At 42.3% G+C, this 26,323-nt stretch overlaps 1 protein-coding gene across 10 annotated transcripts in view; it reads right to left on the bottom strand.

Moving 5' to 3' along the window:
• Positions 1 to 18,444, bottom strand: part of C30H10orf67 (chromosome 30 C10orf67 homolog) — a 145,208-nt gene extending 126,764 nt beyond the window's left edge. For 6 of the 10 annotated variants that reach the window (XM_070600794.1, XM_070600798.1, XM_070600795.1 and 3 more), the window contains exon 1: positions 17,918 to 18,444. In XM_070600794.1, coding sequence (XP_070456895.1) covers positions 17,918 to 18,253 — 336 coding nt within the window. In that variant the 5' untranslated portion in view covers positions 18,254 to 18,444. Of the gene's footprint in view, positions 1 to 1,225; positions 1,347 to 17,917 lie in introns of all 10 variants that reach the window. The other 4 variants (XM_070600796.1, XM_070600801.1, XM_070600797.1 and 1 more) reach the window with 1 other exon arrangement.
• Positions 18,445 to 26,323: the final 7,879 nt, after the last annotated feature.

The following is a 26,323-nucleotide window of genomic DNA, read 5'->3' as shown; positions in this document are numbered from 1 at the left end:
CCTAAGATCCTTCTATGTTATTACTCTGCTCAGAGTACTTGCTACTCTTACTACTTCCTCAAAAATTGTGACGCAAATGGTGGCATCCATGTTCTAGGCACAGAAGGAAGAAAAGAAAGGAAGGGAAGGAGGGAAGGAAGGAAGGAGAGGAGGAGACGGAAGCAAAGTGGGAGACAGTGCATGTAAGTAGTGTCTTAAGAAAGGTTCCCCCAAAACTGCCACACAACATTGCCATCTAAATTCTACTGACCAGAACTTAGCCATTTGGATACATCTAGTTGCAAAGGAATAAAGTTATAAAACTTTTCTGAAGGCATACAAGAAGACAATAAATTGGCAAATATGGGAGGAAAAGAGACACCTTCAAAGTTAATAGTGGGAGTGCAAATTGGTATAATTTCAATGCAGGGCAATTTGGCAACATCCTTCAAAATGACTAACGCATGCATCCTCTGACTCAGAAATTCCACTTTTAAGAATTTACACCACAGATTTACTGGCATATGAGTACATACAGAATTATTCATCACAGTCAAAGATTTGAAATGACCAAAATGTCCATCAATAGCAGAGGCTTTAAATAAATGATGCCACTTTGTGATATGACGTACTTGTGAAACAGGTGATAAGACTCCATTTGTACCAATATGGGACGATTTCGAAGTTATATTGTTAAGTGAAAAAACAGAAGCAAAGCACACAAAAGTATTTATGGTAATATGCTACCTTATGTGGCACTTTTATTGATTAGGAATTTTAATAACAACCCTTGATATCCAATGTATATGAAATGTTCTGTTTCTTTACGATAAAAAAGATCCAAAGGAAATGTGGTAGAATGTCAAGATTTAACAAAGCTGTATGGTTGGTAGCACAGTTATTCATTATATTATTCTCTACGTTCTTCTATACACCAAAAATATTTTATAATTTTTCAAAAGTATCATAAATAGAAAATGTTCACAAATGTCAAAGGAATTGTAAAGAAAGTAACAAAACACTTCACTAAACAAGTTAACATATATAGGCATGACATAACTATGACATAAATACAAGGGGTAGTTTATAGCAATAACTTTTAAAAACGCAACTGTCATCCAACTCAATTTGTAAAAGATGCTAATCTTTTAAATTTTAAATGATTTCAATTCTGTCAAGGAAGGAGTCGTAAAGGCAAATAATGTCTAAAATTATCTCAGAAGTCTCAAGATAAATCTAGATTTACCTGTACCAGCTTTTGTGTACAGGAACTCAACTCTTTTAAAGGAAAAATTTCGCTGGAATCCGTTTGAGTAGCATGGTCTGTGCTGAAAAAGCCAACCTTCAAATCATCTGAAATGTTAAGTCTGAAAAAAAAAATGGAGACTAAATGTGCTTTACATAATAGATATTGCCTAAAGTATGCGTCAGTGTGCATATTTTTGTGTAAATCATATCATATTTTCAAGATTCAAAGGGATCGGTGAAGTGACAAAACTTCTGAACTATCTGCTCATGATTTGGGGTTTTCACCAGGACTTTCCTGCGTGATCAGATTTCTTGGACTACGGCACATGGCTGCACTGATAATCATCTATTTCCATTTTCTGAGATATGATCAATTTACGAGCCTCCTTTTAATATCTTATCTACTATTTTACCTGTGCTACTGCTTGAAGCCATTATAAACTATGCACTAGCAACTGCACAAAATACGTTAAGAGAGTGCTTCTCAAAGTAGGGGCTGAGGACCCCTGGGGTTCCAGAACACTCTTGCAGGAAATCCACAAGGTCAAAATTATTTTCATAATAATATTAAGATTTTATTTGCCTTTGCCACTGTTATTCTCTCACAAGTGTTCAGTGGAGTGTTCTAGAGGCCGCAGGTCATGTGACTGCATGACAGACTGAAGGCAGAAGCAGACACAGGAGTTCAGCTGACTTCCAGTAAGCCAGGCATTGAAAAGTTCTGCAAAAATGTAAAACAATGACACTAGTCTCACTAAAGTTTTTGTTTTGAAAAATACAGCTTGGTTCTCTTTAAAATATGTTATTTATATTAACACAGAATTGGTTTATCATTATTTTAAATGAATTTCTCCTTCTAAGTTTCTAGCATGGTAACTATGAACAGATAGAATATAAACCAAAGCTCTCTGAGGTGCCCAATAATTTTTTAGACTACAAAGAAGTCCCGAAACCAAACAGTTTGAGAGCTGCTTCTTTAAGATAATACACCACGGTACTGTATTCAATTTTCAAACTCAGTTCATGAAAAAATCTTGGTAGGCCAGGAGCAAGTATTTTTGTAAACTCCTCCTATGGACCCATAACGACAGGCATCGCCAACAGTAATAAGGCGACCAGTTTTCTGGATGCACTCTCTCTGTCGATTTGATCAACCTTACCACAACTATCTGCTTCTGAAATGTCAGCTAAAAAAAGAAAACCATGTAAACCCAAGTAGAATTAGCAGACTTCTCAGGTCTGGCTCCAAAGACGGAGCGTCTGTGTTTCTACCCTCCCTTGTCTGCTGACCAGCTGGAGCAGATGGGGGCACCCCATGGCAACCCCCACCTCTTTTGACTTGCTGGCAGACCCTAAGCTGTATCTCCCACAGCACTCCAGGGAGGGTGCTCATGTTCCCAATGCCAAGGGCAGCTCTTGTCTGGTCTCAGCTCAACACACTGCGATCCCATCCTTCTGGGCAGATGTCTCACGGGTGGGCGTGGAACCTGGTTCTGGCGAGTGTGGCACAAGGAAAGATCTGTTGGGGGCTTGTGGGAAAGCTTTTTATACTCCTTCACAAGGGCACCAGGGGAGAGGTTTCCTCCGTGACTCTGGACATGGCCACATGTGGAAGTGATGCCAAGTCATCTGGTGATGACAGGAGGGGCCAGTCAGAGGGCAAAGCCAGTACGTAGATGACGAGCTTTTAAAAAGATGGAAATCATTCTGACTAATGACTCTGTTTAGCCATTGACTCCACTAGCTCTGAAACCTGTCCTACCTCTGGTCTTCGTGGAATGTCATAGAATAAATGCACCAACTGGTGAGACTTTCACCAGTCAACCGCAGCTAAAAGCATAGATAGGTGACATTACATAAATTACTTAACCTTTCTGTGCCTTAGTTTCCTCTTATGGAAAATAATAGCGCCTATTTCATAGAGTTATTGTCAGGATTAGAGTGTTAATACTTAGAAGTACTTTGAATGGAGCATGTCACATAGTAAGCCCTTAAGAAACGTTAGCCATTATTGCTGTTGTGGTGGTGGTTGTAACAACCATCACTCCTATGTTTTCAAATATCATAATTTTTTCATATTTGGAAAAAACTATGAAAGCATAGCAATATTCAACTAAGAAAGACTAAATTTAATTTTTAAAAACTTTTTAATACTCCAAATAATGATTTTCAATTCATCCCACTAAATTTTCAACCACCCTTCCACACACTCCTCAATATTATTCTGACGCCAGAGCTTGTCAACAGCATCATCCAGGCGGGGAGGGGGCATTCCTAACGTTCTATATCTCAATTTCGGTGAATATTTCTGGTGTTTTTCCACAGAAAATTATCTTTTGGATTTGGTCTAACTCACTTTAGGAGCGTACATTTTTTCTCGCTAACACAGTCCTGTGGGGAGAGGCAGCCTCCACATCTTTGAGCATCCGTGCATAGTCTTTCTGGGCATGCTGAGAAGGACAAGCCCTGACCACTCTTTCCGTGGGCCAGTCCTCAGAGTGGTGTCTGCAGCGAGCAACTCTGAAGGATGAGGTAACGTCTTTCTCTTGCCAAGAAGCAGGCTGGCTGCTCCCTACTATGAAAGTGGTGAATGCCCCAAGCTCAGGATCCTCTCCTGTAGGGCAGCTCGCTGTGTGTGCAGCCATCCATGACAGGTCTTTCGTGTCACCCCGGTGGTACTTAGGGGCACGAGGAATCACCACAAATGAACAGGAAGCTCCGGAGACTGCTTCTGCCATGACGATAGAGTCCTTTGTCTCTGACCCAGGAGTTGTGTCTTCTGCCAACAGCCATGAAACAGTGACGTGCACATTTATTAGCTTGTGAGAAGGGGAAGATCCCAAACACTGTAGAGTCCTTGACAAGGACCTGTCCATAAATCCCCCCGTAAATGCTTGTTGTACTGAATGTCTTTTTTTGTTTTAAGACTTAAGATATAGCAATCAACTGAAACCATCGTCAGTATTTAAGGCTTTGTCTATCTAAAAGCTATGACCATTTTTAAAAATCCCTTGTGAAAATCACCACCAAATTATAATTGTTTTAAAATTAAGTATGATAATGTATTGCACCATACAAAATGAATGAATCATATGATCAATTATGACAAAAATTCAAAAATACAGGGGCCGGCCCAGTGGCGCAGCCATTAAGTTCCCACGTTCTGCTTCGGTGGCCCGGGGTTCGCCAGTTTGGATCCCGGGTGTGGACCTACGTACTGCTTGGCAAGCCATGCTGTGGCAGGCGTCCCACATATACAGTAGAGGAAGATAGGCAGGGATGTTAGCTCAGGGCCAGTCTTCCTCAGCAAAAAGAGGAGGATTGGCAGGAGATGCTAGCTCAGGGCTAATCTTATTCAAAAAAAAATTTTTTTTAAATATACTTTTTAAAGTAGTTTATAACAAATAGGAGAAAACCAATTTTTAAATGGTGATGACATAAAACTTCAGGGAAAATGTTCTTTGTACTTTTCAAAGATGACAACTATTATTGATGACAAATTGTACATGTGGTAATGTTTTTTCTAGAATATGTGTTTTAAAACTTTTAAAGAAATTCTCTTTTATGATACATTTGGGAATCTTTTAAAACATGAAATAAAAATAATTCATTATACTTCTGAACAAGTGTCCCACAAAATATAGATAATAATGGTTTCCTAAAATGACTGCAAGTTGCCAAACTTGTGTCATTTTAATCTATCATTCCCATTGTCCCTAGAGCTATCTGACCAAAACCCAGGTTGTGTCATTATCCTGATGTAAAGGACATTGATAGCCTTTCTGTGCCCAAGAGAATTAAATTCAATCTTCCTGTTCTGACCTCCAAAATATGGGTGCAAAATACTTGTCAGAGCTTCACACATTTAACAAAGAAAAACTGAGTACCTACTATTAGCCAGGAGCTATCTTTAGCACCAAGGATAACAGCAGTGGACAAGGTAACGTCTTTGTTCTCGTGGAACTTACATTCTAAAGGCAGAGACAGCCAGTAAATGAGTAAATAGAAAAAGTGTTATATATTCTGAGGGAACAGTAAGTCTCAGTTCTCATTGTGTATACCCCAAGTACCATACTCACCTGTCACACCTCTTCCTGTCAAATGTTCCCAAAATACAGCTGTACACCGGCAGTACCCTCAGCCAAGATACAGTATCCCCAGTGGTCTACCTAGCAAGATCCTATGTAATCACCTTCTTTTCCATCTTCTTTTCCCTTCCATTCCCTTCCCTTCCCAGAGTGGAGGAATCAACATGGTGGTCAATGACATGGGTCAAATCCTCAATGATGGGAAAGGTTGGGAGCTATGCAGAGAAGAAGGCCAACGGTTCCAGAGGCCAAGGATGTAGGGCAATTGGGGGAACAGGGGCAGCACAGAGGCAGCAGGCAGAGGAGACAGCCAGTATGGCTGCGAGATCGGATACATTGAACAAATAAGTGAATGTACTGAAGATGATAGAAATCAAGTTTTTCAGTCCCAGGAAAGATATTACAAACATACAAAAGGAGTAAGTTATGAGGCCGGCCCAGTGGCACAGCAGTTAAGTGTGCACGTTCTGCTTTGGTGGCCCGGGGTTTGCTGGTTTGGATCCTGGGTGCAGACATGGCACCACGTGGCAAGCCATGCTGTGGTAGGCATCCCACATATAAAGCAGAGGAAGATGGGCATTGATGTTAGGTCAGGGCCAGTCTTCCTCCGCAAAAAGAGGAGGATTGGCAGCAGATGTTAGCTCAGGGCTAATCTTCCTCAAATAAAAAAAAAAGAAAAAGAAAAGAAAAGGAGTAGGTTGAAAGTTCCCTGAGACAATGAGATGAATGGGTAGTTTTAGTATGAATGCATGATTTTATAATTATATACATAGATAGTTATAGGTACATATATATGCATATGTATGTGTACATATATCATACATATGTACATATATTTACATACATTTGTTTCTAATTCTGTCCCATGTGAGAGTCTAGAAGCAATGAGCACAGCAAACTCCCAGATGTTGTTTTTTAAATACCATCCTGCACTAAAAGGAACCAGAGCTCCTTGGAAAATGGCTGATTCCAAAGCTGACACAGCAAAAGTATAAAATGAGCCTGGAACCTATTGTTATGCCAGAAAACAAGGAAATGCAAAAAGAAATGATAGGGACATGTGAAAATGACACAAAAACTAGATTGAAGAGATGCCTGCTGCTATATCTAAGACAATTTGAGCATCAAAATAAATGATGAAAGTATCTAATAGTTACCTATTGAATAAAATAGGAATCCAGCAGTCCATACTGATAGGCATGAATGAATGACAAATAAATGAACACGAGAAGTTCCAATAAATGTAGAAAAGAATGACGAAAATAGAGAATTGCCATTTGGCAACACCAAGAGGTGACTGATTAAGATGGGAGTAATCAATGATGGTGAAGGCTGGCCAGTGGAAGTTTGATTAGGAAAAGGAAATTTTGTGAAAAAATTAAAAATAGAATTACCATATATCCAGCAATTCCATTTTTGGATACATATCTGAAAGAAATGAAGTCATTACCTCAAAGATACATCTGTACCTCCATCTTCATTGCAGCATTATTCACAATAGCCAAGATATGGAAACAACCTGAGTGTTATCAACAAATGAATGGTAAAGAAAATGCAGTATATACACACAACAGAATATTACTCCATCATACAAAAGTAGGTAATCCTGCCATTTGTGACAACATGGATGGACCTTGAGGATATTAAGCTAAATGAAATGTCAGACAGAGAAAGACAAATACTGTATGATCTCAGTTATATGTGGAATCTAAAAAAGCCAACCTTGTAGAAACAGAGAGTAGATCAGTGGCTGCCGGGGGCTGGAGGGTGGGGAAACTGGGGAGATGTTGGTTAAAGGGTATAGACTTTCAGTTTTAAGATGAATAAGCTCTAGAGATCTAATGTACAGCATGGTGACTATAGTTAATAATACTATTCTGTAGGCTGGACCGGTGGCATAGTGGTTAAGTTTGTGCAACCCACTTCGGCAGCCTGGGGTTTACAGTTCTGCATCCCAGGCATGGACCTACACACCCCTCACCAAGCCATGCTATGGTGGCCTCCCACATACAAAATAGAGGACGACTGGCACAGATGTTAGCTCAGGGCCAATCTTCCCCACCAAAATAAAATAAAAAATAATACTGCATTGTATACTTGAAAGTTGCTAAGAGAGTAGACCTTAAATGTTCTCACCAAAAAAAATCTCCAAAAAACTGTGTGAGGTGATAGGAGTGTTAACTAACCTTATTATGGTAATCATTTTATGATATATACATGTACTAAATCATCCCACTGTACACCTTAAATTTAGACAATGTTATATGTCAATTATACCTTGATATAACTGGAAAAGAGGGGGCCAGCCTATGGCCAAGTGGTTAAGTTTGTGCGCTCCACTTCGGTGGCCCAGGGTTTCGCTGGTTTGGATCCTGGGCACGGACAAGGCACCGCTTGTCAGGCCACATTGAGGCGGCGTCCCACATGCCACAACTAGAAGGACTCACAACTAAAATATACAACTATGCACTGGGGGGATTTGGGGAGAAAATGCAGAAAGAAAAAAAAGAAGATTGGCAACAGTTGTTAGCTCAGGTGCCAATCTTTAAAACAAAAAAAGACCAGAAAAGGAAATTTTATAATACCTACCCATGAAACAGTAATTTATTACAAAGGGGAGAATGGTAAATTTAAGATAGAGAACCTTGGCAGACACTATCCCAACAAGGTCAAGGTTAAGGCACCAGTGGGGGAAGAGACTGAACAACACATGCCGATTGAAGCTGATGCCCTGAGAAGAGCACAGCTTCATTTCTGCAGCATTCCTGCCAGGAACGCATGACATGAATCTCATGATGAGGAAACATTAGATGGACCTGGGTAGGGCTGGTCATCCTGCAGAATGCAAAGTCTGCTTTTTAAAAGTGTCAAGGACATAAATACCAGGGAAAGGCTGAGGAAATCTCCAGATTGAATGAAGGGAAATGATGGCTAAAGACCACAAATAGTCTTAGATAGGATCCTGGACCAGAAAGGAAAACAAGAGTCATTGTTGGTACAGGTGCCACAACTTGAATGGGGCCTGTGGTAGTGTTGTGCAATGTTGATTTCCTGATTTGGAGAGGTGTGTACTGGTTCTGGAGGAGAGTATCCATTTTTGGAAAAACACACTGGAATGCTTAGGAATGATGGGCACATGTCTATATGTTCCCAAAAGGTTCTAAAAAGACTACTAATAATAAGAATATGAGTGTTTGTGTGTGTGAGTGTGTATAGCGGAGGTGGGGAGGAGGAGGAGGAAAGAAGAGAGGAAAAAACCCCAAATATGATAAAATGTTAAAAATGGAAGAATCTAGGTGAAGGGGCTATGTGACTTCTTAGTTCTATTCTGGCAACTTTTCTCTACATTTGAAATTATTTCAAAATAAATTATTTTTTAAAAGTCATACACATTCTTCAAGCAAGATCAAATTTCACCAGTTTCACCCAGTCAGAATTGCCAGTATTTAAGGCCTTAATGAACAATAAAATGAGAATTGGGGAGCAACGTATACATTTGTATGAGCTACTTCTACTTATTTTCCAAGTCATAGGCAAGACCGTCAGTTTTTATTGGAGCCCAGAGGAAGAGAAGTCTAGACTGTAGTGCAAGCTGCTCTCCCACTTAGAGTTATGATCCAGCAGAGGTGATGGCACTGAAAAGGGCCTATGGCAAATAGGGGTGATCTGCGGATCCTTTGGCAAGCACCAACACGAAAATTACAGCAGACACCTCTAGGATTTTGAAGCAGTTCTTAGGCCCTCTTGTACAGATGACTATTATCCTTTGGAGAAATAGCTTCTGGCTTGCTACCGAGCCTTGGGAGAGACAGAACGCCTAATCATGAGTCATCAGGTGACCATCTGGCCTGAGTTTCCCATGACAAACTGGGTTTCATCTGACCCAGCAAACCATAAAGTTGGACACGAGCAGCGTCAATCTCTCATCAGGTGGAAGGGGTATATAGAAGACCCGGCTCAAGCAGCAGGAAAGTCATTTACAGGAGCACGTAGCTCCCGCTGCTTTGCCTCTTTCCCCTCAGTCCACAGCCATGACTTCATGGGAAGTTCTGTATGACCAGTTGACCGAGGAAGAAAAAAACTCAAGCCTGGATAACAGATGGGGCTGCCACCAGAAGAGGGGTACCTGCAGTCTCACAGCCCCACTCAGATATGACCCTGCAGGAAGCCATGAAGGAAATCCTCTCACCAAATAGAATTTGAAGCAGTACATTTGGTTGTTTACTTTTCTGGATGAGAGATGGCCAGAATTATATATCTGTATTAATTTATGGGCTGTTGTGGAAGGTTTAACTAAATGGTCAGGAACTTGCAAGAAACAAGATTGAGAGACTGGTTAGAAGAAATTCTGGGGAAGAGTTCTGTGGATGACTCTTTAAGAATGGGCACAGGCTATAAAGATATCTGTGCCCTATATGAATGCTCATCAAAAGGCATCTACCACAGAGAAAGTGCTCAATAATCAAGCAGGCAAAACGACACTCTGTGGAAATCAGTCAATTAGTTTCTGTAGCCACGCCAGCGCTCACTCAATGGCCCTTGAACATGGTAGCCATGGTGGCAAGGATGGAGTTCAACATCATGAACTTCCCCTTACTAAGGCTGGCCTGAACATGGCAGGTGCTGAGCCCCTAATTAGCCAACAGCAGAGATCAATACTGAACCCCTAATATGGCAGTATTAACAAGCAGGGATAACTAGCTACCAGGTGGCAGGTTGGTAACATTGAATCTCTTCCATCATCTTCACTGGAAAAGGCATATATTCTGGACATGGATTTGCATTCCCTCACCATAATAACGTGTCTGCCAGAACCACCATCCACAGATTTACAGAATGCCTCTCCACCATCATGACATTGTGCACAGTATCACTTCTGATCAAGGTACTCATTGCTTAGCAAAAGAAGTGCAGCAATGGGCTCATGCCCATCACCCAGTATCCCATCACCCAGGAGTGGCTGACCTAATGGAAAAGTATATCAGGGAGGAAGAAATTTCTCCTCTATGCTTTTCTAAGTTCTTCTGACTGGTCAAATAATTAAAATGGCATATGACAGATTAACAAGAGAAAATCAGATTTAATACATGCACACAGGGAATTCACATAAGCATGAAAAATTTCAAAAACAGTCAGGCAAAATGAGGTATATATGTCATTCTTTTTTTTTTTTTTGAGGAAGATGAGCCCTGAGCTAACACCTGCCACCAATCCTCCTCTTTTTGCTGAAGAAGACTGGCTCTGAGCTAACATCCTATGCCCATCTTCCTTTACTTCATATGTGGGACGCCTGCCACAGCATGGCTTGACAAGCCATGTGTAGATGTGCACCTGGGATCCAAACCTGTCAACTCTGGGCCACCGAAGAAGAATGTGCGAACTTAACAGCTACCTTACCAGGCTGGCTCCTATTTGTCATTCTTGACTAAGGAGAAGGAGGCAGAGGTCTGAAATTCGAAAGGAAAGGAAGGCAATTCACAGGAAGAAAGAAAAGAGTAAGCATTTGGTAAACAAATGTTTGTTGGGCCACCTAAAGACAAGGGGACACAGAGAGGACTTTGATCAAATGAGTCTTGCTGGGTTCCTCCTTGTCTACCACATGTATACTACAGTTGTCTTTAGTGATATGTCCTTCCTGGAACGGGTCCTCTATCTGAATTCTTTTTAGACAGTAGAGGGAGAAGGTCAAAGTTTCTTCCCACATCTTTTGTTTCTTAAAAATAATCAGCTTAAAATAATCCTCAAGCCAAAGAGCGACATTTGAGAGTGGCAAATTTAGCTCCCCTACAGGTGGAATAGCTTATTGAAGTTTCAGTTATGGCAGTTTAGGGACAAATCCATAAAAGGATGTGGTTCTGTCTTACAGGATGCAGTATATGCTTTGGATCAGTTTGTGATGCTTCTCTCACAGCCATTGGTCCAGGAATCAAGGCATGAGAGTGGAAGAGGCTCCTCTCACATTATACCTAATAACTTGCTCCTGAAATTATTGCTTCCTGTCCCAGCAACATTATAATCTGCTGGTTTGGAGGTCTTGGCTCCCAAGGAGAGGATGCTTCTGCCTGGAAATCCAAGAACAGTTCTGTTGAATTTGATGAGATTTAATTGAACTGATATCTGGATCCTTACATCACTGAACCAAAGGCAGAGAAAGGGGTCACTCTACTGGCTGAAGTGATTGATTCTGATCACCAAGGGGCAAGTGGGCTGTTGGTATACAATAGAGTGATAAGAGACTATGTCTGGAACCCAGGGGTTTCTCTGGGGGTGCCTCTTAGCATTTCCATGCCCAATAGTAAAGATTAATGGGAAAACTCAGCAACGAAGAAAAAAGGCAGGACTTTTGAGAACTCAGGACCTTCAGGAATGAAGTTTTGGTTCTCCCACTCGATAAAGAACCTTGGCCTGCCTATGTCTTTCAGCATTTCTTGGCCACTTGACTAGCCATCCCTGTGGACCAGCTCTAGCCAGCAGCCTCTGGCAAGTTTCTGTGACCAGCCAAGTCCTCTCCCAAGAGGTCTTAATCTCAGCCTTTGGTGGGGATGAGGGTGTGAGTCTTCTAAGTTCTTAGTTCCTCCCTTGTTTACTCTTCCTCTGCCCTTGGGGGTCTCAGCTGCATTCTGCGTTCACTATCACAATACTGCTTAGAGTCTCCTTACCACCTTTACTGACTTTTACCAGTTAAAAAATCCCTGTTAATATTTAATAAGGAACAGGAAATATTTATCCCCTGTTCAAATACTGGTGAGGTTTCAGCCTCCTGTCTGGACGCTGAGTGCCACATCACTGTAATGAACACAAATGGCCACAGAAACTTAACCTGTTTCTTTATATTCCACAACACTGCATATTTGCCAGACCTCCGTGACTCATCCTTCCTTTAGAAACGCAATCCTTTACCTCCCCCATGTCAAGCAGCTCCTTTTTACTATTCAACTTCATTTTTCATTAAGCTTGAGCATGTATGTTCTTTCCTTCCCATTTTAAGAAACAGATCTATTGTGGGTGGTAGGTTTATGGAGCGTGGATAGTTTTTATTACAAATATATAATGTTATATTCAATTATATCTCAGTAAAGCTGGGACAAAAAAAGTACAAAAAACCCCCAAATACGTATATTCTTAGGATGTGATTTAGAATCTTGGAATAATGATTTCATTATTTGTTCTGGTGCCATAATATTACAATAATACAATATGACATTTTAAAGTCAAGTTCAATAACTTTATAGTCACATCCTCCAGGGTGTCTAAAAAATAACATTAGTGCTTATTTATTGAGTGCTTAACTTGAAGCTGGGTACCTGTAGATATTCAATAAGCAATTTGCTGTTTTCCTGTTTAACTTGAGGGGTGACTCAGGGGTCTCCAGGATTTGTGAGCTTGTTTTGCAGAAAAGGAGAACGCCTTTGGGGAGGTTGCAATCACCAGATGGTCGGCCCCTAGCTGCCACTGACGCCTAGAAGTCAGATTGCCCAGGGGCTTATTGGGAATGACCCCTTTGTTTCTCTCAGGCTCCTCCGGCCAAACCCCTCAGCTGTATAATCCCACCCCCCTGCTTTCTGCTCTTGGGAAGGTGGATTTGAGCGGAACCCATGCTCTCACCTTCTCATCTGGACCAATTTAAGTAACTCTTTCTCCATCTCCAAGTGCCGATGTCTCAGTGTTTGGCTTACTGCACATGGAGCACATGAACTTGAGATTAAGAAGTTTGGTATCAAATTTGTCCCATGGGCTCTGTTAAGATATATGCATGAACACACACATTGTCCCTGCAGGTTATCCTCCCAATAATTTTATAACAGAAATATTAACTTTTTTGTTTTAAAGATGTGGAAACTGAGGTTTAAAGAGAGTAAATAACTCATCTAAAACCATAAGCCTAAAGTGACACTCTTATTCTCCATCCCTAGTAAGGACAGGCCCACCAAAACAAGGTCCCCGAGTCCTACTTTTTGGATGACTGATTTAGAAGGATCTGGCTCATTCACAATCTAAGTGAAACATGAAGATTCATTCTTCAGTTTCCCATCAAATTCCAAATGTCTCTAATTTTAGATGACAACTCCACTGCCTAGAACAGAAACCCACATCCCACGAAATTAGCTACAAGGTTCCTACATGGTCCTTATTTATAGTCTTAGCAATTCAATTTCTGAATAACAGCTGGGTTGTTATGCATAAAATACAGTCTTGGAAAGATAACAATCATGTTTTTTTAATAAACTAGATACAAAATTAACATGCTAATTTATTATAGAAAACAGATCCATTAATATTTATTAACAGAATGCAATGACACTTCTCACTGAGTCCTAGAATAGTCTATCTAACAAATGCTCATTAATGAGTTAGTCAAAGAAAATGACAGTAGTGTGTTAAACTTTCACTATGGTGTACCGCTCAATTTTAAATAAGGAAAACACTGCTTCCCTTTTTTCCTCCTCAAAGAACACACAACTTTAATGTGCCCCAAAGGTTCACAAATTTCACTTTGTATGCTCACTGCCTAGGTGACCTCACTAAGTCTGCCAGCTCTAGCTACATCTTTGTGTCAATTACTCCAAAACTGAGATAGCCAACCTGGACCTCTCTTCCGACCTTCAGACTCAAAGAGTAGCAGAATATGGCATCCCAAAATATGCCTTTTTGGCATGAGGATTATTTTCAGAAATGGCAGACACAGGAGAAGCTGGGAAAACAGAGTAGAAATTACCCCTTGTAAGGGAAATTTACATATATAAAGGAAATCTCCATTTGCAAGTGTCTCCCTCTCTGTACCAGGATGATCATTCTAAATCAAAAGAGGATCTTATCAATGGAGAAGGCACCGATTTAAATATGTGTAACAGACCTTACCCTTGTTTACTGTGCTTTTCTTAGCAACCTCTCATAACTGGCCCCCCTCTCCCTCATTTTTCTTTTGTCTTTAGCTGAAGATGGTATTTAAGGTGGTGACTTGGGCCATCTTGGAGTTTTACCCATCTTTCTTGGGTATTTCCCATGAAATGAAGTATACATTTTAATAAACTTGTTTGTTTTTCTCTTGTTATTCTGTCTGTTACTGGGGGTCTCAGCCAAGAACTCAGAAGGGCAGAGGGAAAATTATTTTTCCTCCCCAAAAGACTCGTATAACTAACTACCAACTTAACAGCCTAGACGGATGTTTAACAGTCATTGCCAAGATAGGTCCAGAAGTAGGTTTATGATATTCCCCCCAAAGCAGTTCCTCTCAGTCTTCTCCATCCCAATTAATGGCAACTCCATTCTTCTTGTTACTCAGCTCGAAACCCTTGAGTCTTTCCCACTCTGTGCCCATCAGCCTTACGTCCAACACAGATCTGAAATCTGACTAGTCTCACCACCTCCAACCAGTGCTAGCACCACTCCCATCTTTCCTGAGGTGTATGTAATAGTCCCCTAACTGGTTTCTCTGTTTCTGCCCTTATCCTCCTAATAATCTATTATCAAAACAATGGCCAGAGTAATCCTGTTGGAAGATAAACAGATCATGTCATTCCTCTGCTCTAACCCCCTCCTGGCTTCCCATTTGTGATAGTGTGATTTATAATAAGAAATATATGTTTTGGTCTTCACGGTTCCTGCCTCACAGCTCCCCAAACCCTTAGAATTTCCTAGATAAGAGCAGTGAAAGCATATTTTGTTATAATATTTGGTCTTTTGTCCTCAGTTCCTGAAAGAGCTTCCGAGCAGAACAACGTGAACTGGGTGTCTTTTGTTATTTGTAACAAACTCCGCTCAAGCATACCCAAGTTTATGTTAATAAGGGACTTCTGGAAAGCCCCTAAGGATGGGCTGATGGCCAGGGGAACCGACCAGATTAGAGAGTTGGACCTTTCAGTTCCACTCCCCATTCCCACCTCTGGAAAGGGGTAGAGTTTGACTTAATTGCCTGAATCGAGTAATGTAATCAATCTTCCCTCTGTAATGAAGCCTCCATAAAAAATCCCTGAACTAAGGGATTCAGAGAGCTTCCAGAGGCTGATGAACAAGAACACATCCATTTGCCAGGAGGGTGGTGCCCCCAAAGCTCCCGTCCTCGAGACCCTTCAAACCTCACCCTGTGCGTCTCTTCATCGGCTGTTCATTTGAATCCTTTAACATCCTTTGTAATAAACTGGTAACCTCATAAGTAAACTGGTTTCCTGAGTTCTGTGAGCTGCTCTAGCAAATTAATTGAACCTGAGGAAGAGCTCACAGAACCTCCGACTTCCAGTCAGTTATCAGAAGCACAGATGACAACCCGGACTTACAATTGGCATCTGAAGGGAAAGAAGAGGGGGCAGTCTTGTGGAACTGAACCCTTAACCTGTGGGATCTGATGCTATCTCCAGGTAGATAGTGTCAGAATCGAGATGAGCTGTAAGACAGCCGGTCAGTGTCAGCTAGGAATCTGGAGAATTGCTTGGTGGTGTTGAAAACACATCAAATCATCTCACACAAAGTCAAAGCTAAAGTCCATACAGTGACCTGGGTCCCACGCTGTCTGGCAGCACCCGCTCACCTCTGACAACAGCTCTACTGCTCTCCACTCTCTGCTCCAGCCACACCAGCCTCCTTGCTGGTCCTGGGATACCCAGGCCCGCTCCTTTCTGCTTCCTGTTCTCTGCCTGGAACCCTCTGTCCCCTGATATGTCCCCCCTATAGCTCCCCCTCAAGCCAGCAGGTCTTCACTCCAATGCCGCCTTGGGGAAACCTTCCTATGCCACGGTATCTAAAATTACAACCCCCTCCCCACTCCACACAATTTCCTCTGCTCCCTCCCTGCTGTTTCTTCTTTAGCACTTACCACTACCTAACTGACTCATAATATACTTTACTTGTTCATCATTGGTTTCCTGGCTGGAACATCACCAAGGTCTGACTTTTGTCCACTTGTAGACTGCTGCCTCTCCTGTGCCGAACTCTGCCCTGCTCAAGCCTTAACTCCCAGGACCGTGGTTGGTATCTGAATCTCTCCCTCTCATACCAGAGCACCAACACAATCCCTCTAGCACTGTGGGGGAAGAAAAATTAACATGGGCATTACTGGTTCCTTTGTTTAGGCAACGTGCATTAACTGAGCACCTGGCACTGTCAGTCCGTCCACTGAGCCGAGCCAGTGCGTTTCGTTGGAGAGTTACCCACCTTGGGATGCCAAGGAATCCAGGGCAGGAAGTCATCCTTATCAGTAAACAGCTAGAACAGGTCAGACACTGTGTGCTTACCAAGAGCCATGGCCAACCTGTGCCCTTCACAACCACCAATAAACCAGGTCTTGTGTGCACTCTCATCCGTTTTGTTCTTTTAAAGATTGGCCCTGAGCTAACATCTGTTGCCAATCTTCCTCTTTTTTTTTTGCCTTGTCCCCAAAGCCCCCACCCCTACCTCAGTGATGGTTGTACATTCTAGGTGTAGGTTCTTCTGGTTGTGCTATGTGGGTGCTGCCTCAGCATGGCTTGATGAGCGGTGCTAGGTCTGATCTGAACCAGTGAGACCCTGGGACACCAGGTGGAACACACAAACTTAACCACCCTGCCACGCTGCCACCGGGCCAGTCTCAACCTGACGCATTTTAACGAATACTCCCACTTGAGCTGGGGAGGCTGAGCTGGGCAGCACAGCCTCACTGGGGCAGTCCCCAGTGCTGGGCTAGAGCAGCTGTGGTCCTTTCTTCTCACTTCCAGCTGCCCCGGTGCGCAGAGCTGGCCTGTAAGCCAGCCCATCTGGCCCCATGAGGCTCTTGGCTTAGGGGATTTTAAGTGCCCGCATCGCAGCTAACCTAGTGCCAGCCACTTAGCGATTTTTTTTTTTTTGAGGAAGATTAGCCCTGAGCTAACTGCTGCCAATCCACCTCTTTTTGCTGAGGAAGACTGGCCCTGAGCTAACATCCATGCCCATCTTCCTCTACTTTATACTGGGACGCCTACCACAGCAGGGTTTTTGCCAAGTGGGGCTATGTTCGCACCTGGGATCCAACTGGTGAACACCTGCCCGAGAAGCAGAACTGCGAACTTAACCGCTGTGCCACCGCGCCGGCCCCCACTTACCGGTTTTAAAAGGTTTTCAGAAAGAAAAATACATTTTTCCAGAAACGACAGCTCTACGATATTCAAACAAAAAAAAGCGGGGCAGAGGGAGCAAAGAAGGATTATGAAAGGGAGGAACTATATATAAAAAAATAAATAAATAATTATATTGGCAAACACGTTCCTATGTACTATGTATATAGGACGCTCTTCTAAACACGTTTCGGAGATTCACTCAGTTAACGTTCACTATGAACTACAAAGTAGGCATTCATCACCACACCACCACGGCTGTTTTCCCGGTGAGTAACCAAGGCACAGAGAAGTTAAGTAACTTGCGGAAGTTATGGGCCTGTCAGGGTCGTCAGGCTTCGAACCCAGGCAGCCTAGCTGCGGCCTCCGTGCTCTTAGGACACAGTAACACATTTAAGAACTAGCACCGCAGCCCTGGGGCCTGGAGCGAGGCCCGGGGAGCCACGGAGCGCGGGCGGGAGGCGTGGGCGCAGCAGGCGGCGGACGGGGCCGGAGAAGGGGAGGCGGCGACGGGCGGGGCGCTGCCCTGGCGCCAGTCACCTGGAATTGAACTGGAATTCTTGAATCGTGGACTCGAGGAGGTCGAAGATCTTTCGGCACTCTGCTGTCTCGGGCGAGTCGCCCCAGCTCTCCATCGGAGCCCCGGAGGTGGCCGTGCGCCTCCCGCGGAGCTGCGGGATCCGGGGAGTCGGAGTCCAGAACCCGGCGTCCGTTGCCATGGCGACTCCTAGGGAACGCGCGGGCGCGGGAATCCGTGGGCCCTCCTGCCCCTTCCACCGCCCCCTGACTCAGGGCTTCTCGACCAGGCGCACTCTTCCAGGCTGCAGCTGAAATGTCCCCAAGAAAGCTAGACCTTTGTAGATAACCCTGGGACATTCCACTGCCCTCCCAACTCTCCTGCGTTCCTCCAAGGCCCTGAACTCTGCCTTAGTCCCCAAGGGCGTGCACGGCGCATTTGGGAGGCGTGGACTCCTGAGCTGCTTTCTTTCTATGTCAACACCCCTCCCCATGCGATGTTAGACCCCAAGCTGGGCCGCCCTCCCTTTGGTGGCCTCCTGCCCTGTGCTAAAGGTCACCCTCAGGGAGGATGAAAAACAGAGCATCCATCTAATAACGATGCTCATGAGATCATGAATGAGCTTTCGGCTCTCAGAGCAATGCCACAGTAAGAGGCAAGAGGGCGGGACGATGATTTGCTTATACCTGCCACTTAGCCACAAACGGAGGTGTTTGTGGACAAAAACTTCCTTTGCAGAGATTCCACAGGACTACATTCCTATTTAATATGAAGGTCAGAACTCAGGCGTTAGGTTTTAAGCTAACCGTGTAGTGTAAGATTCATTTTTTCTAAGTTTCTACAATAATAAGAGAAGTTTCTTAACAGTGACACTGTTGTCATCCTTTATTTTAAATTACGGATCACTCACTGACATTAGGAGACATCTGTTCTGATATCATCACTGTGTCATTGCCTGGTTTTAGAACTAAGCAAACTACATTTCCATTTCCATACATCGTCTACAGGAAAACAAAATATTTTCTTCTCTCACTTATGATAATTATGTGAAAAAGAAGTGAGTTTGGTATTGGAAGTTCAAAATACAAAGAGGAGATCACTGTAACATTATCCCTGCTCCTATATTTAACGAAAAGAATGAAACGCCCCAAATGTGAAACAAGAAATCCTAATCAATGCCAAAATAATCTGTGAAGGTTTGGTTTCCTTTGGGAAGGTGAAGAGAGGAGAAAAAGAGTTACTTTTACTCCATGGTGGTTTTTTATTTTCAAAATGTAACTTTTAAGTCAACTTAGGAAAATTTTATTGTATCATCAGAAAGTGTTTTAAAAGAAATGTATATAGCTATAATAAAGTGTCTTTTCTTAGGGGAGTTTTTTTTTTTTTTTTTTTTTTTTACCACAGTACATATAAATTTTAAAAATAAAGACTAAATTTCCAAGTTAAGATAAAAAACCTGATCCATTTAGAAGCAGGCCAAAATAGTGAAAAGATGTGGCAAGCCGTTGGCTGTTTTGCTCACGCAATGCTAAATGAATATATTGAAACTGAGGAGTGTGAGCTCAGAGTAGATTTCATGAGTCATTGGTCAGCTCTGCGCACATTTGTTGACTGATATGGAGGGCATAGTTACACCATCCCACAAAAACGCATACTGAACAAAACCTCTTTGTTTGAAACCTTGCCATGGCACATGAAGGAGTTCCAGATTTCAGCGTCTGGGAGGCCAAGTTATGAAGATGATTGTTTTCAAACTATTAGCTACATAACACTCCTTTCCTTGTCAGTTACTGACAATCATCTCTCAGGTGTCCTGCCTTATAAATTGTTCATTTCAGATCCCCTTCTTGACTATAATAACTAGGGCTGGCACTGCCAAAGCATTCGTCAAGCGGCATCCAGGCCTCTTGTCTCACATGTTGAATTCATTGATGGTTTTTAGTGGAAAGCCCCTGAATGCTGGAGTAAACATTAAAAAAAAAACCCCACCACCTCTGAAACTTCCTTGCTTCAGTATTTTGGGGGAGTTATTTAACACCTCTGCGCCTCTCTTTTCTCACCAGTAAAATGTGGATAATGCACCCTTCTCAGGGTGTTTGGGAGTAATTCAGCGTGGTTGAGAGTAACCTATAAAGCAAGAAAAGCACACAGCGTACTGCATTATAAACATCAGGCCTTCAAGGAGTCCTTCCTTCTAGACCACAACTACCGAGTACACTGTTTAAAGCTTTCCATTTCTTCAAAGTTGAAAATTTCATAAGCTAAACTAATTTTAGTGCACAATTTTAAAATTTCAAATGCTTCTCTGAAACGTGTATAAAGATAATGTGTATTTACGTGAAAATATCACCTACCAATTATTAAAAGTGGTAACATCTCAGATTAAATAGCATGAGGATTTGATTAAGAGTCAAGGGCTGACTCTGAACATAGTAATTTGTCTATTCCAGTTGGATATTATCAGTTCTAGAGTCTAATAAAAGCCAAGAGGTTTCGGTGTAGGTTTGTAATTTAAATTCTTTCTCGAGAGTCATCATATGTAAAGTGCTTATTTTTCTTTTATCACTAGCTGTAATCTATGATTATGCGGTGCACGCTCTGTTATGTAAACTTGTTTCATGTCGTGCTTCATCCACAACCGAAGTTCTTAAATAAAGGGTTGGGAAAGGAAATAGCGAGGCCCTTGGCCTGGACAATATTACGCTACTACATCCTTTATGGAAAAGCTCCTGAGACTAGATGATTTTCGTGTCTTAACTTCTGCTGCAATGAGACAACAGATCCACTCTTGTAAAAATCCATCAATAAGCGTTTGTCACCTGGCTAAAGCTGAGGACCAAGATGAGAAGCACGACAGGGAGTTGGGGCAGAAGCACCCTTGATATGGAATTTGGATCTTACTGCCAAGTATCCTCGGGTGCTGTGGTAGAGATTTTCCTCTACATGGGGCTAAATTTGGGTCATCCCTCTTTAAAAGAGAGATCAGTAAAAATGTGAAGAAAGTGATACAGCTCAGCCAGCTGCAGAAACGAGGCCACCTGAGGGAATATTGTAAACCTATTGTTTGGGGACTTTCGGGAAGTCTCCAGGTCTGGTGCAGTGACCAGAGTGGCTCTTCATGCTTGGAACATAACATCAGAAATCTGTGACACAGGCATTGCAGGATATAGTGAGGTGATTCGGGAAAGGTGGACATCTAAATGGAGAGGAATCAAAGGGAAGTTACCAGATTTCATGCAATCTAAGATTTCATCCAGAGATGTGAAAAATGTGAATCTTAGAATCTGTGAAATCAGGTAGATAATAAGAATTTATCAGGGCCGGCCCAGTGGTGCAGTGGTTAAGCACTCACGCTCAGCTTCTCGGTGGCCCGGGGTTCACCGGTTCGGATCCCGGGTGCGGACATGGCACCGCTTAGCATGCCATGCTGTGGTAGGCGTCCCACATATAAAGTGGAGGAAAATAGGTACGGATGTTAGCTCAGGGCCAGGCTTCCTCAGCAAAAAAGAGGAGGACTAGCAGTAGTTAGCTCAGGGCTAATCTTCCTCAAAAAAATAAATAAATAAATAAATAAAAGAATTTATCAAAGATCTTTTCAGGGGCTCCATTTCATCAGACCATCGGGGGATCTACTCTCATGAGAAGCGGAACATTCATCAGGCTTTTCCATAACTTGGACAAAGTACCACATAGGACCTTCTACCTCTCTTTGTTCCTTTTCCAGTGTCTCAAGGCAGCTTGCCAATAACTAACTCAGATTCTCAGGTACGTAGATTCCAAGAAAGACGTGATCTAGACAGCAAACATGTGATTTCAGTGAACGTGAATATTCGCCTGTAGCCTGGCCTAAATGAACTGATGAAGGACAGTATTTAGACCTGCCTCTATGAGGACTAGACTCACAGCCAAGGTGTTCCCCACAACCAACCTCCGAGGCAGGCTTTGCCTGGACAGCCAGCTTGGCTCTGTCATTAACATCCTGTAACTGCAATATGAGGCACCCTTGATTGTCCTTCAGCTTCAAACTCTGTCTTAGAAATGTGGTACAAAAAAATTCTAATTTAGCAATTTTGAGAACTACGGGGGAACGTTAGACATAGGAGAATACAATAGCGTGTCACCCAGTAGTGCAACATCATTGTTACAATGTCTGTTTACTTACTTGGAAATACTTCAGTGTATGCTAAGAGGTATTATGTGTATGCTACATGGGTTATGCTGTAACCGAGCACATAACCAAGGGGCTGATCAGGAGCACACATCCAGGGATGGTCACCCACCGTTGCACAAGTCAGAAAGCCCACGTGGCGGAAGGGACTACTCCAAGCTCTGCTGTCAATGGTTCTAGATGAACAAGCCACACTGCGCCAGTTTTATACTGACTGTTAGCAATGGGTTTTTATTGGTGAATGTAGTGGCCTATTAACTAGCACAGTAGATATAGAAGTGGGCACAAACCGGGACCGGCCCTGTGGTGGAATGGTTAAAGTTTGCGTGCTCTGCTTTGGTGGCCCAGGGTTTCACCAGTTCAAATCCTGGGTGTGGACATGGCACTGCTCATCAAGCCATGCTGAGGTGGTATCCCACATGCCACAACTGGAAGGACCCACAACTAAAAATACACAGCTATGTATGGGGGGCTTTGGGGAGAAAAAAGGAAAAATTAAAAAAAAAATCTTAAAAAAAAAGTGGGCACAAATTGGTGAACTTAAAGATGTTCAAGATACATAGGTCAGCTAAAATAGTTCAGAAATCCTCCCAGCCTTGCAGGAACAGTATGCTAGAATCTCACAAAGGCTGTGACTCAAACTCTGAGGGATGGGGCTTGGCGCTTGGACCCTTAATATTCCTCTGTCTGTTTTGTCTTTGCTTTATAGTTGCCTGATACCTGTTAAAATGGCTTCAGGCCAGCCCTCGTAGCCTAGTGGTTAAGTTCAGCTCTCTGCTTCGGTGGCCAGGGTTCAGTTCCCAGGCACAGACCTACACCACTCGTCTGTCAGTGGCCATGCTGTGGTGGTGGCTCACATAAAACCAAAAAGAAACTAGGAAGATTGGCAGCGGATGTTAGCTCAGGGTGAATCTTCCTCCGCAAAAATAAATAAGATAAAATAAAAGGACTTAGGATCTTGCTTCTGAAACGTTATCACACTTGCTTCAAAGGAACCGTTCACCGCTGGTGGTAGTCAGAACACCTAAAAAGAAGAAGGGTGTGACTTCGTGGACCTCACCAAACAGGTTGCATAAACTGTTTGGGGTCTGCTTGCTAATGAGCATTTTTTTTTAAAAACAAATGTCTGAAACTTGCTTTCATTATAAGCTGAGAGCAAGTTTGTTGGGAAATCACTGAGCTTTACTTTCATCAAACTTCTTTAAAGGATACAGCATCTACCCAAAGAAACCTAGGACTCGCATGTGACCAAATTAGGTCAGTTTTCTGGGAAGCCAGAAGAAATAATAAAAGCTTCCTTAATATACCTGATTTTGATGTATAAAATATGTCTCTCTTTTCTATAATTAATTTTTTATTGGGGTAGCATTGTTTTACAACATTACATACATTTCAGATGTCCATCATCATATTTCAATCTATGTAGACGATATCATGCTCACCAACTGAAGTCTAACTGCCATCCATCACCTCTGCATCTGTCTTATTCGTCCTTGTATCCTCAGCCCAACCCATGCCATCTGCATAGCCGGTGTTCAGTAAGTATTTATCAAGTGACTCAATGACTGAGTAACCATGAATAAATTCTGTAAAAGAGTTGTTCCTAAAGAGCTGTGCACCTCAGTAGTTCGCAGTAGAGAACTAGACAAAATCCCGTTGGCTGCTTTCTCGAGGGGAGGTTGAGAGATTAATCCAAGCTGCCAATGCTTGATGGCTTCGGGAAGTCAAGCACTCGAGGGGAGAAGGAGACCTTCTTGCTAAGGTTAGAACTTATTGCTCTGCTGCCATGTTCTTTATGAAGAAAGAAACCCGCATCATCGATGTATAAGTGAGGAGAGAGGAAGGATTGAAAGGGAGAGTTTGCCATCAAAATATTCTGGATCCAGGTTCAAGCCACCAAGGAAGAGATTGGCCCAGTTAGGAAAAGTTCTATCTGACCAGGATGGTAAATTTTGTGTCACCTTGGCTGGGCCTTGGTGCCCAGATATGTAGGCAAACATTATTCTGGATGTTTCTGGGGGGGCTGTTTTTTGTTCAGATTAACACTTGAATTGGTGGATTTAGACTAAATTAGATTATCCTCCATAATTGAGTAGGCCCCCTCCAATTGGTTGAATGCTATAATTCGTTGGTTATACTATAACCGAGGTACTGAGCAGGAATTAAAGATGGTCCCCATCTGAGCAAGAGGGAATCCTGCAGCAGACGGCCTCAGACTTGAATTACAATGTTGGCTCTTTCCCAGGTCGTCGGCCTCATGACGATCTTCAGATTAGAACATAGCATCAGCTCTCCCTGGGGTTGCCAGCCTTCACACCCACCCTGCAGATTTTAGACTCGCCACTGTCAGGACAGGGAAGATCCCGCTTCTATCCTCCTTGTGTTCTTATGGCTGGACTAACAATAAAATTGACACAAGACCAGGCTGACAGGAGAAAAACCCAATTTAATTACATGCACATGGGAGAATCATGAAAGCAAAGCTCGAAGAGTGAACTAAGCAGGCAGTATATATATATATATATATATATATATATATATATATATATATATATACTTATATGTATATACTTATATATATATCTTTTACACGGAGACACAATAAATTTGTGAGGAATGACAGGACAAAGAAACTTAGGTTTGGGTATGTAATTAGGAGGAATTTAAACAGAGCTTACGTTTAAGGTAGTAAATTAGCAAGGTTTGTTTATGCAGCTTTTTGGCCCTGAATCGCCAGCTCTGGTGATAAGGATGCAAGGAGAGCATCTTTCACATGGAGATTCATTTCCTGCTTTCAGGGGGAACAGAGACAGGAGAGTCAGAAAGCCCTTTTTGCTTCTCAAGTAACTTTAATTCAAAATGGTCAATATGCCATTCTGAGACACTGTAGGAAGGCTTGCTCTGGTCCCCAACAGCATCCTGCATAATCATGTGAGTCAGTTCCTCAAAATCAATCAATCTATCTATCTATCTATCTATCTATCTATCTATTATTATTAAATCGTCCATTGGTTCCATTTCTCTGGAGAACACTGACTAACACAGTGACCAATGAAAAATAAATATATTAATTAGAGCATACCATTTTACTCTTGCAGTTCTTGTTATCTTATTATCAACAACAATAAATGTGATGGTTAATTTTATATGTCAGCTTCACTGGGCTAAGGGATGTCCAGATAGCTGGGAAAACATTATTTCTGGGTCTATCTGTGAAGGTGTTCCCAGAAGAGATGAGCATTTGAATGGATAGACTGAGTAAAAAGATCCACTCACCAATGTGGGTGGGCATGTCATGCAATCCAGTTGAGGAGCTCTATAGAACAAAAAGGTGGAACAAGGGCTAATTTGTTCTCTGTTTGAGCTGGGACATCCACCTTCTTTTGTCCTCAAACATCAATGCTCTTGGTTCTTGGGCCTTTGGACCCAGACTGGGACTTACCCCACTGGCTCCTGGTTCTCGGACCTCTGGGATGGGATGGAATGATGCCACTGGCTTTCCTGGACATCCAGCTTCCAGATGGCACATTGGGACTTCTGAAACTCCATAGTCATGTAAGCCAATCCCTCTTAGTAAATCTTTCTATATAGAGAGATATATAGAAAGACATATATATCTATGTATCTTATTGGTTCTGTTTCTCTGGAGAACCCTGACTAATACAATAAATATATTAAAAGGACTAAGAAGAATAATTATTACAAGTCTAAAATTTACTGAATGCCTACTATGTCCTAGGAACTTTTCTAAGAACTTAACATATTCCTCATTTAGCTGATTACCCACAACTTAAAAATGAGAAAATGGAGACATCAAGAGGTTGATTTACCAAGTTCACACAGCTTGCCAGGGGTAACACTGGGTTCTGAACATAGACAGTCTTGCCCCAGGGCTTGTACACTTACTCAATCATTGTGCCATATTGCCTCGCTGAACTGTCACGAAGAAAAATTATTTCAGGTTCTTCCCACAATGTTGGTTTTGGCAATGGTCTGAGAAGTAACTTTAAAGGTGTTGGGCACATATTAGTGACTTAATTATGAGTCTGTGTTGCTGGAATTGCTGTAGAGAATCAAATACATTAACATGCTGTCTAACTGGAACCCAGTTATCAGGGAACTTGTGCAACGTTCGTGAGAACAAGAAATTAAGCATGAAGACATGTTTGTCCACAGAGGCTACAAAGTTCATGCCTAATACCTATTTGCTTTACTCCTAGGAAAACTTCTTAAGTTTTTCTCAGACCCCATATATCCTAAC

The sequence above is a fragment of the Equus przewalskii genome, chromosome 30 (genome assembly GCF_037783145.1).
Source record: "Equus przewalskii isolate Varuska chromosome 30, EquPr2, whole genome shotgun sequence".
Taxonomy (NCBI): Eukaryota; Metazoa; Chordata; class Mammalia; order Perissodactyla; family Equidae; genus Equus; species Equus przewalskii.
This window is presented reverse-complemented; position numbering and strand designations above follow the sequence as displayed.